Source organism: Thermobia domestica, unplaced genomic scaffold (genome assembly GCF_964235325.1).
Source record: "Thermobia domestica unplaced genomic scaffold, izTheDome1.hap1.1 HAP1_SCAFFOLD_2220, whole genome shotgun sequence".
NCBI lineage: Eukaryota > Metazoa > Arthropoda > Insecta > Zygentoma > Lepismatidae > Thermobia > Thermobia domestica.
This window is the reverse complement of record NW_027657920.1, coordinates 826-15,239: the sequence shown is the minus strand read 5'-3', so window position 1 is coordinate 15,239 and position 14,414 is coordinate 826. Positions and strand designations below refer to the sequence as shown.

Sequence of the window (14,414 nt, the reverse complement as noted above, 5' to 3'; positions counted from 1 at the left end):
AACGTCATGTTTCCTCTTACGGCTTCCTCGATATCAAATTATAAAATATTCATAATATTTTAAAATTTGCGTGTATTATCTCCTGATGCAATCCTCCAAAATCTGAGCAGATTACTAGATACTTTCATGGTGATAGCTACTTAACACCTCTAAATTTCAAACTTCTGCTTATAATAGTTTGATAATTAGTTACAAATAAATACAGGGTCCGATTATGTAAAAATGTAAAACAACTTACGAAAATGTAATATGTCATTCACACTAATGATATGCCAATGAAGAGTCCGTTCCTTGCAAATTTAATCGTATTTCAGAGATTACACAGCATACTTCAATATTCGCATCATTTGTAGGCTGATAGGAACAAAGTTAAAAAGAAAAAAGTAATAGTTGATATTCTAAGCTTTAAAATATATATATATATATATATATATATATATATATATATATATATATATATATATATATATATATATATATATATATATATATATATATTTTTTTTTTTTTTTTTTTTTTTTTTTGACGCTAGGTTAATATCTCAGATGTGCAGTAACAATCATAACATGTTTTTCATTTACTCTCCTATAAATAAATACTATATTTTAGTATCTAAAATATGAGGAAGGATCAATAAGTAACGCACAGCAATTTATGTAGAACAAAGTGTAACAGGTGATATTATAAGCATGTATACAAAGTAAAGGCTAATATTAAAGCTACTCTTCAACGTAGTCAGCAGGTCTTTCAATCACATTTCTCTCATCGTTACACAAGTTTCAAAATACTCTCCTCATAGACGCCCGTCTTTTGAAAGTATGGTCATCTGCGGACAACCGATTTGAATTCATAATCAGAACTGAAATGTTTGCCGCTAAAGAAGTTTTTCATAGCGCCAAGATGATAGTCTGGAGGTATCAGATCAGGGCTGAACGGCGCTGCTCGAGCATCTCCCATTCAAACTTCTCGAGTTTCTCAAAACAGAACTAGCAAAATATGTGTATATAGTAGTGAAGTTTTTGACATTTTCAGCATTGATGCCAGGATGTTTGTCACGAGGTGCATGACACAATTTGGGCAATGTTGTTTCATACGATGCAACATTTACAACGGCCCTGCGTGTTACAAAATCCGCTAATAGAACCATTTGCATATCTCAGATACAGTCACTAACACTTAGTCTCAAGATTGAGTCAATTTGAATTTCTCTTTTGCTGGAGAATGGGTATTTTTCATTCCAGGGTTGCTTGCTGGACTGTTCACCTGTAACGATACCTTCCAGAAAAGTATGTCCTTCTTCAGCGTACCGTACAAGGTGGTCCACATACATGCCATCATTCGCTGCCCCTTACGGACGTCCGTGAGGTTCGTTACCACCTACCAAGCATTCACTTTAAAAAATTTCAGTTTGTCATGCATCGCATTATACAATATACTGTACGAAATATTGAACATATTCGACAATATTCGAAGATGGATTTACCACTCACTACGAATTGTCTCATCAATGGCTGTGACATTCTGTTCGCTTGAAACTGCTGCTAGACGCCCAGTAGGTGAAAAATTCGCGAAGTTTACACGGCCATCTTCAAAGAATTTACATTACCTGGTCCCTCGGATTTTGCCCTTTTGACCACAAAAAAGCACTACATCTCTCGCTTTTTCACGAGTAGACGACTGTAACACAACATGATCTTTACTCAGTAGTTCACGCTACCCTCGCTACAGGTACATCTAATCGAATAACTGGCGACTACACTCGAACTTTAAAGTGCTTTTCATTCCATTTTCACCTCTCAGATCAGTATAGCATGTGAAGAAACTGTTGTGCATTATTTATTGATTCGCTCTCGAGTTTCTAAATATATTTAACATTTTCAAATATGTTAATATATTATGGAGTGTTATTTATCATGGCCTTTATTTGATTTCGAAATATTCTAAAACAAAACTATATATCAAGTAAGTTTGCATAGATCCACTGAAGACAAAATACAGTTATTACTTACCAAATGCTCATTTAAATGCGCCTGTGATCTACATCCTTTACCACACATTTTACAATAGAAAACCACCGCAGCTGGATCCACATCTGCATGGATGATTCTATGTTGTTTCAACGCGTCATAGCGTTTGAATGCCTTCCCACAGAAATCACAAAGATATGGTCTTTTATTGTTATGAACATTGTTGACATGCCGCAGAAAATGCTCTTTTCTTCCCGTTTTGTAATGACACTGAAAAGCACACATAATGAGTTTTACTTTCTTAATAACTTAATTAAAACTAACATCTAATACGTAAATTTTTCATACTTACCTCGTTGACAGATATAGTGAATAAATATCTACAATATTTCAAAAACTAGTCGGTTTTCTTCTTCCGGCAGTAAAGATTCTCACTTGTGTTCACATGTTACTATTCTTACATATATTTTATTATTGAGATTCTTCTGTCAAACATGCTTAAAAATTAATAACTTGGAAAATAATCGACGTACCTAGGTCTTTTATCTTCTTCTTAGGAGCATCTAAATAAGTCAATGCTTGTTTACAAAAGGGAGAATAAAATATGAAACAGAATTACTTCTTATTAAAAGAACTTCTGAGGATAAGTAATTCAATACACCTATTTATATGATCGGAAAACTTTTGTAGAAGCCTTTTTCTCGCATCTCCTTATTCTTGTTGTTTGCTGCAGAGCAGCGTCTCTTTCCAGCATCAAAGGCATATGAGATATGCACCAACAGTTTAAGGTGAAATCCGAACCACCATTATTTTAATACTGTTTCATCCGGTGCCTCGTGCGGACTATGGGTGCTTCTTATTCTTGATTTTCTGATGAATAACTTGTTAATATGTGCTTTTCTTCCTGTGATCAACTTTATAATTAATGATTAGTTTTTTTCTCTCTCTCTTTCTCTCTTAAGTAAGAATGACTACTCTTAAATATCAACTCAGGAGCAAACTTGCGTGTGTATTTGATTGTGATATTGTGATTTTTCTTTAGGATGCTTTAATCCAAATTCAGTGTGGGTTTCTTTACAGGACATGGTACACTTCGAACACAGTTCTTTCAATTTACGAGTTAACATTACGCAAAAATTCTATTTCTTTAATGATATGGTTTTCTAATAAATATTTTCTCTATCCTGTAATTGCTATATTTTATTTTCGATTGTTACCTAAAATATCCCTTACTTATAGATTGTATATATCTCTCTGCCATTCCTACATAATTTACTGTACATTGATAAATAAATTCGTACATCCCCGAACAAATATACTTTTCTGTGTAGTAACTTTTAAAACTTAAGTGGTTTTCTTTTCTTCTTCTTCTTCTTCTTCTTCTTCTTCTTCTTATTATTATTATTATTATTATTATTATTATTATTATTATTATTATTATTATTATTATTATTTTAAAGGAGGTAGGTGTGGTTCTGTATTTCAAAATATTTTTAAGCTGTTACTCATGATCCACGCTTCAAGTAAGTACTTCATGTTGCCCAATATGCTATACTAACCTGCAAATGTTGAAAAAGAGTATTCATGACCTACTGACAGGAAATAGTGCTGCCAGTGGACAATTGTTTGACTCCGTGATCACTACGGATGAAAAGTTTGATCAGTCCCGAAACAAACCGGTAGTCAAAATAGTAGAAACATTATTCTTCATCCCGACCCAAACATTTCACACAGTTTCCTCAAGAAGAAGTTCTCTATGCTACATTTTGGGATAAAAAGGGACTAATTCTGCCTGACAATATACCAAAAGGACGTACGATCACTTGGCTGTACAGTATTGGATGAAACTTCTAGGGAAGAGATTGCTTCCTACATTCCAAGAAAATCGGCAACAGCTCGCAAGTTCAGGATTTCTTCTGCATTGGGATAATGCACAGCCACACCGAGTGCATCGTCATCGATGTTTTGCAGCACAAATACATCGAATCTCTTCCACGCCCATTCTATTCCGCAATCTTGCTTCCAGCGACATCTGGCTGTTTCCCAAGATCAAGAATTTCTTGCAGAGCAGATATTTTTTACCCAGAAGTTCCCTCGGAAGTGTAATATACCAGTGCCTCAAACATACATCCCAAAATTACTTCACAGATGCCTTTGAAAGGTGGATACATAGACTGTAACGATGCGTGGAGGTGGATGGAAATTATGTTCAAAAGTGATAAAAGGGTCTCACCTAAATATTGAACATGATCGAAGTTATATGTTAACGGTACGTGCTTTTAATATGGACTTGGTACATTAAAATTCCCTGCGATAGAACTTTGAGATACGTGTAGGATATAAAGTATAGGCATTCAAGAAGACATAGGAGACATTTGGCTATTTAGCATCTCATGGTTTAATACTCTTATTACTTTTTCGAAAACAAATTAAAATAGCATTACTGAAGTTAATTGGTACTTGACAAACATAATTATATTTACAAATTATATTACTGTATGATTTTTAGCTTTTTTATATAGCAGAAACTGAATTATATTATATCGTATCTATTTTTTAAAGCAAATATTTACGGAAAAAACAGGGAGTATATGCTAATTGAAGAGTTACAGAAATTTAAAAACATTAGCATTATTGGTTCGTAAAATTAATACCAAATAAATAACTCATAACCAGGGCAACCATAAGGCATAAAAAGCATAATAGAATTTTCCACCTACGGTTAGTACCATATCTGTGATTTTGACCATTTTTCATATCCAAATTTGGTAATCTTATAAGTATAATAACGCATAATTTACAAAAATAAAACAAAGTATAATGCTTAATGCTTTTAAATCCAGAACCCTGTATACGTATACAACAAAGAAAAGTATGTTAATATATTTTGTGCCAAAGAAAAAATGATCAACGAAGATTGTCATCAATGCCGCAAACAATGGAAATTAAATGCTAATTGCCTTTACGTGTAACCATGGAAACTTCGAACTCCTCTCTCCTCACCTTCCGCTCAGAAGGATTTTTTAAAATTTCCTCACTTTGTTAAAAGGCAGGCAAGACTGGTTATGCTTATTCCAAGATGCCAATATCAAAAATATGTGAGAGTAAGAGAATTTTTAACTGACCATTTCAAAGTAGAAGGCGGTAATCTATTTTGTACTCTTTGTTCTGAATTCATTAAATGTGAGAAGCTGACTGTGCAGCTACGTTTCCTCTTTGAAACACCGGTTAAGGAAAACTGTACAAAATGAGGATGAAGCAGCGGCATTAGTTTGGCCACCACTCTTAAATGGGTAAAAGTAAATATTCAAGGAAACACCACATTAAGGTATCATTTAGGAAAAAGCATAATAAAGCATAATGTATGGAAAAATAAAGCATAAAGTTGGTTGCCCTACTTATAACCCAACAATATGTTTACATTTACATATATACTGAATTTCATAACAGAATTAAACACAATAAGCAATCCATATATAAATAATCTTTGAGATGATCAAGAAAAGAAATTAAATAGAAAAAAAAAAGATAACATAATCAATCTTTGGAATGGCTAAATATCAGTAATAACAAAACTTAAGGGAAAAGAACAAGAAATGAAATAGAAACAAAACGAATAGAGCATGTCATGGATGATCCGTTACAATATTAGTGTTAATTTTAACTCAAAAATCTACTTACATCCTGACATTCAAACGCCTGCGACGATCCATGTACATTGGTATTATTATGCACCTTCAAATGTCGCTGAAGAAACGATAACTTTGTAGAAGAGTAATCACATTCTGAACAGTTATACACTTCCACAGTTCTTTCTCCCATATCCTAAAACAGAATAAAACAGTCTGACAAATAGAATAATACTAATAAATTTATTAAATGGAAGATACATGGTACAAAAACATTAAAATACAGAAAACGACGCACTGAGAATCAAAACTGACTTTTGTGCTTTTGTTACATTAGTTAACAAATTTCGAGCAGATGTAAGTAGTCAATTCTGGACGAAATGGATGTAAGTAAGTAACCATATAAGTATCATTTTTTACAACACAGATTCATATATTCGCACTAACGGCAGACGTTCAGGTACTTTTTTTTTTTTTTTAACTTTCTTATTCATAAACTAACTTGAGCTACCGTTATTTCATAAGTAACTACTCGATTCTCCAAATGAATGCTGAATTCGCATCGACAGCAATAGTTAACATCATAGCAAGAATATTATTAATTCCATTCTGGTGAACATGTTATTACGTAAGCTATTTCATGATGAAGCCTAACAGAAAATATGAAAGTAGCTATGAACAACATGTAGTCAGTACATTATTGATTTTACCATTAAGTCCTCTTCTATCAATCTCTAGTAAGTCAATCGGGTCATTTCATACCCAATCAACAAAGTTCACAACCCGACCATCTGAGATTTTTGCGAACCTATGTATTTTGAAGGACCGGTCAATATAAGAAATCATTACAAATTTTAGGTTCTTGTACAATATCAATGCTTCACTGCCAGTACCCAACCGAATATCCACAGTCTCTCAACCTAATAGTGCGAAATACATTTGATATTATCAAAGATCTGTCATTTCTTTTGTAGTATTTCCTGATATTTCCTTGACTACATTCGGTAATATCCTAACATGAGACAGTTAATGCTATTCTTTTGTAGTATTCTACAATACGGCTTTATTTGCTCTAGTAAGACAATAAGTTCAATTTCACATAAAATGTAAATTATGTTAATTTTTCCGGTGTCGAACTAACCTTGTTAACCTTAAGAGTGTCTCACAGATTTCACGGAAGTTGTTTTTCATCTAAATTTTGGATATTCTCCAACCAATTTAGTGAAACTGTGGGATATATATATATATATATATATATATATGATCTCGAGACGCCCCGTTATGCTACTTTGCTACTTTACAGAGTAATACGGTTTGTTAAAAACCCTTTCGCACTAATGACCTGTAGCTTGATTAACATACTATATTTGGAGAATAATTTGGTGATTATAATTTAAACTCCATCAATTTTTGCCCGAGTTTTTAGTAATTCGAAACATGGATCTATTCCTATACCCGTTAATCTGTGTGGTTTTCAGAGTGATATTCTATCTGTGTGGTACATTATTCTCCCGAAATTATATTAAGGACTCATTACAGTAATATTACTACGAGCCAAATAAATTGAGATGCCCAAAGGTGGAACAACAAAATACTAGATAAGGGTCTAATCTTTCTAACGTTACGCGCATATCATGTTAACAAGTAGGTGATTTAATGTATTTTGGTTCTCGAATTTTACAGGCTTTTTCATCATTTATACTTCTCTTTTACTCAACTACAACAATAGCAATTTTAAAATGTTTTATTTATTTATTTATTTATTTGTTTCAACAGCTACATAACGTGTTATGAAATTACTATTTTGAAACCTGAAAATTCAACTGTATCTTCAACCTGAAAATATGTCAATAGCTAATCCTGGTTGCTTTCTCCATATAACAAATAAGGATAAGAGTGTTTTCTTTGATCAATGGAAATCTAATTAAGCCATTTCTAAACTTATTTTCTCAAATTTGTCTAAGATCAATTCTAATTTAGTCATACAATGCCCTGGACAAAATTTACTATCGGTGCGAAATGGGTTTACTAGTGCGTTTCACATAGTAGTAACCTTTATCTAGTGCGCATTAAACTTTCGAGTTTTAATAGGTGAATTACAAGTTTTTGTATTTTGTTCTTGATTAACGAACAATACCGCACTTTACGCTTTTTATTTATTTTCATCAGATGATACACTTACCCTGTCATTGTGTTTCACGCGTTTATGTCTCATGAGGAATTTTTCATCATCTGTTCGATAATGGCAGATATCACAGCTATAGGTAGTTGAGCTATGTTCAACTACATGGCGTCGTAGGTTTCCTAGTCTAATGGTAGTGAAACTGCATTTGTTACAGGAATATAACGTTGATACCTGAAAGTAAATGTATAGTCAACAGTTTACACTTTTTCACTATTAGTTCTTAAGAAACGAAGTCAAGATTACAGCTATAAAGCTTCATTGTATAACTGCAGAATTATTCAACTTACCACTCTTGTGTTTCAGTATTGAAACCTACACGAAATTTACTCTCAGATTTCTAACTAAGGAGAAAAAGGAACTAAGTTAAAAGAAGCTAAAAGAAAGTTCTTTTAAGTTAAAAGAAAAATCTGTACGAACCAGTTCCATGTGTAGGTAATTTCACAAAAGTTATCTTTCAGTTTCCTGTAGGTAAGATTTTCTCAAAGTATGATCTGCAGACACAAGTGGTCCTCCGGATTTGCCCTTGTCCTCTTAGTTTGAAATTAGTTTTAAAAGGACAGAAAAATATCAAGTATACTGCGTATCACAAACTATAGTTCAGAATTTTAAACCGACGTAGATTACAGTTCATTCATTAAAAACTGACCCCGAGATACAGCTTTCCTCTGCTCCACTCTCTGTATCCTCTCCTTCTCCTCTACAAGAATGGCACAAAAATGAAACAAATGATAAACTATTCCGAAATATTTTAAATTGAATGTATTGCAATGCAAGTTTTAAACTGAGCGCACTGTAGAATATACCATTTAATAGGGTACACAAATTCTAATAGCTTATACAGATATATTATTATAAAATATTCTTGATAGCTTTTAATTATTTAAAAAAAGAAACTAATATATATATATATATTCCTTTGTGAATACTAATAAAAAATTAAGGAATTTTGATTAATACAATTTTATATAAATGTTTTATTCGATCACTACGTTGATACGAATTAGAAATAATTATTATCAAAGGTAAACAGTGTAATTTCTTTTTCCATACCGTATTCCGACCCCCCCTTCCCCCCCCACACACACAAATGGAGCTGCTTATTCCTAACACTTTCGCCTTCCCTCCTTGTGAGCCTCCTTAGTGTCTTCATCAGAGTTCATTCAATACAAGCCTTCGTCTCGCTGGAGGCTTTGCCCTCAGACCCGAAAATTTGTTCGGTCTAACGCTTTGCATCTCAAACCTGCAATCATCAGTGTTTGCTCGGCTTACGGCCTCGCATCTCACATACCTGCAAGTATACTGAATTTCAGTTCAAATACCTGGGATTTTGCTCCCAGGCCATCGTGTTTGTTCGGACTATGGCCTTGCACTTTATATCTGGAAGCATACCAATTTCAGTTCAAATACCACGTTTCATGTCTTCAACTTCACGGGATCCCGAGATATAAATATCTTAGTATAATAATAATTGTAATATCCACCTCTATTTTCTTCCAAACCCTTTTCTTTCTTTCTAGATCACAATCAAAAACGCTGAAATATGTATCTAATTATTGGGATTAAACAGTAAGATTTATAATAATATTATACAGTTAGTACGTTGATCCATCCCGTCCGTTACTCCGCACGAAACTCTTGAACGAAACTGAATTTGACTTCTGTTTTTTGCAATTGAGAGCTAGAGTAAATATCTCGAAAGAGTTCGTTAGTAGAGGATCATAAACCAGGAGGTTATGGATCAGAAACCAGGAGTGGTAGAAATCAACCATTTTTGCTTTTAACGTTGATCTTGTAAACCAAAAAGGGTAATAGATAGCAAGAAACAGTTTCCGGCAGTCGATTTAGCATCCCAAGAGTACCTTTCATCTCCATTCTTAATACTGTATTGAAATAGAAAGTGGTAGAAATAAACTAGTTCCCGCTTTAACACTGAACGGGCAAAAACGGTACTTTTAATACTGATATTATGTGTATAATCGGGAAATACATATTTGTGGTAAATTTCATATGAAAAGGATTATAAATACGAAAATTAGAATGAGTAAAACAAAACGTTGCTAAATGGACAAGAAAGTTTTATTTTCGTTTTATTGTTCTTATTTACTGCTCTATTGACATGAAATTTGCCACATATATGTCCTTGCCAATTATACACATACTAACATTATAAGAAATACCGGGCAAATTCGTTATCAAATTATATTCTTATAACAACATATTTATAGAACGTGCGACAATAGTTTTGGACATGAGTGTATGTACCTACTACTATTACGATATTACAAGTTCCACTACGTGATCCTAATAATAAAAAAATCTTAAAGAGGATCATGAAACTTTTCTGAAGTGGTTTGGGAACCAAAAGTTCTAGTATATTTATTTCACTTCCGATTTGAGTAGAGGGATTACTGCCCAGATGGAATATACTCTTGGAGCACTTAATGAATTACCTAAAAAGCCTTCTCGCTATCCATTCTATAACGCTCAATGTTATAACCAGAAGCGATTGATTTCTGCCACTTCAAGTTTTAGTAGAAAGATTAGAGTCGAGATAGAGCATATAGTTGGGACACTTAATTGATTTCAGAAAACCTCTTTTCGCTATTTAGTATCGTTTAAATCTGTTGTGATCAACACTAAAATGGGAAGTAATTGAGTTTTGCTACTTACGATTTGATTAGAAGTTTAAAAGAGAAGACGATATTTATTCCCACAATGCTAAATTCATTCTTAAAACAGCTTCTTCCTATCTCACTATGTAGATTAATTTGAAGCCAGAAATCATAGTTAATTTCTATCTCTTCCAGTTTTACAAGGATATTAAGGATGAAGCTGAAAGTTATCCTTGATACCCTTTATCGATTGCCGAAAACTGCTTCTTACTATTTATTACCATTTCCGCTCTATAGTGATCAACGTTAAAATCGGAAATGACTCATTTCTACCACTTCTAGTTGGCGAATCACCTCCATTAACCAACTCCCTCGAGAGGAATCACTCTACTTATTTATTGCAAAAAGCAGAATTTAAAAATTCGCATTCTTCCAAAGTTATCGTGTGAAGTAACGGTCGCACGTATGTACGTACTAATATTGATAAGTTCCACTACGTGATTCCTATTAATACTTCATGTACCCCCGCCACACACACACACTAGCATATGTACAGACGGAAGTTATACCTGGTAGTATCCACACGCTTTCGCCGGAAACTAGAAAAACACACACACACACACACACACACACACACACACACACACACACACACACACACACACACACACACACACACACACACACACACACACACACACACACACACACACACACACACACACACACACACACACACACACACACACACACACACACACACACACACACACACACACACACACACACACACACACACACAGAGAGAGAGAGAGAGAGAGAGAGAAAAAAATCTTATTGTACCTTTATACTGAAATACTCACAAAATCAATTAAAAAAGAAAAAAGTTGTAAATGAAACTTTCAAAGATTGGTACCACTGCTGCGTGTAACACATGAAATTGTTCCATAATGTTTGATTCGTAATATGATGTATATGGGTTTCTTAATGGTAGTATAACAAAATGCCTTCAAATTGACCACAAAATAAAAAGTGAAATTTATTTTTCAAATTTTGTAAAATCGAAGTCGGTGGGCATTATGGGAACCGTCTACAATAACAATATATGCAAATAAATATTAATATACTTCACGTTTTCCAGTGGGTGCAAGAAAGCTTCGAATTGTGTTTGGTTTCATAATCATTAACTGATGTAAATATATATATATATATATATATATATATATGCAAAAATCACGCTTGTTGTAAAAGAATAAAATTGACTGGATGAACACCCCTTGAAATTCTGCAGACGCCACTGGCTCGAACTATACAAAAGACAACTTATAGAGTTTAACTTACTTTGAGATGGTACGAAACTATCACATGCGGATCCACTGACGCATGCACGGGGAGGGATGGGGGACCAGCCGACCTCCTCTCCCCCACAGACTTCCTTTTAATAGGCCTATATATAAAATAATAAACTACGTTAGTCTGAATTGATGTAAACCTGTTACGTATTTTAAGCCAACATTATTCGTCCAGGAAGCAATCTACTTCCACCAAACGATGCTTCTGGATCCGCTAGTGTGTGAGTACAGACTGACTGTTTAGAACATACACTGTATATAATCATGTCGTAGTAATAGATTTATTTCCATTTTTCATTTTCATTAAACTCAGTGATGATTTCAACGTTTTCCCCGAGTAGGCTTACCATACGTCCAGGATTCAAGCCTGTGTCCGGAAAATTGTCTGGAATTAACCAATGTCCGAAATTTCAGGGAAAATAAAAGGTTGGGAAATTTCACTGTGTTTGGTCAAATGGTTGGCTTCCAAATCTGGTTTGTGCTGATATTTATGGAAAAAATCAATAGCGATAAGGTGTTCTTCGGAATAATACTTTACTCAGAAAAATAATTTAGAAAATAAAGACAATAATATACAAATATATGTTCAGTCAAGAAAATGATCATAAACATTTTTAGAACTTAAGGTAAGACTTTTTTTTTAAAACTTCTCAATAAACACACACCATTCTAAAAAAATATCCGGGATTGGTGTCCAGAAATTATGGTAATCCTACCCCGGGAGATTTTGAATACACGGAGGGTAAAAGTAGCAAAAATACTGGTAAACCACGGTGAACACGAACAGAGATATGTTTGAGGGGAAATATCCCTCCTGAGCAACCTCCTGAAATCACCACTGATTTGATTAACATTTATTTTACTGAAAGGCGAAAGGGGAAGTTTGCGCCCAAAGCATCATCATATCTGCGGCAGTGTGTGAACTAGAGGCCATTGAGAGAGAGAAAACATCACAGAAGATAACACATTTGGCTTAAAAATAAAATTTTGCTACAAAAGTTTAGCAACACCACACATAATTAATATGGTTGAGGTGTTGGACTGCATACTATATTGTACAAAGAGCAAATTACCGTATTTGTACGTTTAAGACCTACATCTGGCAACACTGATTCAATAGGTGGTCAGCAAATAACAAGAGTTATACTATGGCCGCTATGTCTCTGGTTCTGACATTTCTGCACGTGGACAAAACAATGTTGCCAATTTGTCGTGGGTTTAACCGCTCACGCTAAGAATAAACAGAAAAAGCAAGCAAATACAACCGAAATGAATTGCTTAATAAATGCTGAATTTTCATGGAGTTTTAAAACTTTCCGTGTAAGGAAACAAAATAAAAATAGCCAGAATTAAAAATAAAGTAATCGAGTAAACTGACATACCTTCGCTGCCTACATGTATTCGTCACTATCGATAGGTTGAAATGATTCGTCAGAGTTAACTGCCGAAATTTCTTCTTCATCGTCACTGTCGTCGATGCTATCGTCACCATCACCCAATGTTATGATTACATCTTCTACAGTTTGTTCGAAGACACCCTAAGCTTCCCAAGCTTGCTGCATAATTTTCCACGTATGCTCAACGGCGTTTTTCCAATTATTCGGGGACACTTTCTCGATCGCCTGTATTACTAAATTTTTCACGTCATCTACACGAAATGTTTTATTATGTTGAGCCACATAACCTTTAACTTGAGCCCAAATTAACTCAATTGGGTTAAAATGGCAATGATATGGTGGAAGTCGAATAACTGTATGCCCGTGAGCCTCAGCAATTCCATCGATTTCATATGATGGTTGTCTTGGCTTATAGATTTTTAGTAATGCTATTAATTCGGCTTTTTTCATATCTGGTGATACACCAGGAACATTATTTTTTTCAAGCCACTTTATCATGTCCTCCATTTTGCTGTTGGTATTTTGAGGTTTATTCGTTTGAACGGAATGATAAGCCGCGTTATCAAGCACGATTACGGAATTCTCGTTAATATTTGGAAGTAGACTATTGACAAACCAGTCTTCGAAAGTTGTGGAATTCATTTCCTCGTGATAATCACGAGTGCTCTTTGATTTAAAAAGCAACAATGCCTCAGGTACAAATCCGCGCACAGTGCCGGCATGAAGCAAATTAAGTCGACTTCTCTTGCCAATAGGTGTCTTCCTTGTCCCTTCGGATGTATCGTCTGTCCATGCACTGCTTCTCGTGTGTCCTGCATTCACTTATGTTTCGTCCAGCCATACTACGTTTTCCGGGTTCATTTTCACCATCACTCTCAGAAATTTGCACCAAGCCGCAACAATATCGCTTCTTTCCATAAGAACTTTTCTTCCAGAGAATTTCTTCCACCTAAAACCAATTTACCTTAACACAACACTCAAGCTTGTTTTCCCTCCCTCGAAAAGCCCTGCTTCTTTCAAGGACTTGAGAAGCTTACCGCGAGTCGGGAATTCTTTCCTTATATAATATTGATAAATGTGTTGCCTTATTGCGTCATTCTGGAAACGATCTAAAGATGTTTTAACATTGGGTCGATTTCTTTCTTTGCCTGGAGTAACCAAAACTGTCGAGGGAGAATTCAGTTCTTCGGAACATTTTTCTTTTGTTATGTTCTTAACAGTAGACTTTTCCACACGAAGGGCATCAGCCACTCTGTCCACCACCCTCGTCAC

The 14,414-nt window shown here is 34.4% G+C and overlaps 2 protein-coding genes across 2 annotated transcripts; both read right to left on the bottom strand.

Annotated features, from left to right (window-relative positions):
- Positions 1-237: 237 nt before the first annotated feature.
- LOC145678257 (zinc finger Y-chromosomal protein-like) lies at positions 238-7,988 on the bottom strand. Its single transcript, XM_081748289.1, has 4 exons — positions 7,779-7,988; positions 5,649-5,792; positions 2,010-2,237; positions 238-354 (listed from the first exon to the last, which is right to left on the bottom strand). The coding sequence occupies exons 1-4, from the start codon at positions 7,809-7,811 to the stop codon at positions 262-264; spliced, it is 498 nt and encodes a 165-aa protein (XP_081604415.1). The 5' UTR covers positions 7,812-7,988; the 3' UTR covers positions 238-261.
- A 5,295-nt stretch (positions 7,989-13,283) lies between these two features.
- LOC145678256 (uncharacterized) lies at positions 13,284-13,784 on the bottom strand. The gene has a single exon (XM_081748288.1). It carries the CDS (start codon positions 13,782-13,784, stop codon positions 13,284-13,286), a length of 501 nt encoding a protein of 166 aa, XP_081604414.1.
- Positions 13,785-14,414: the final 630 nt, after the last annotated feature.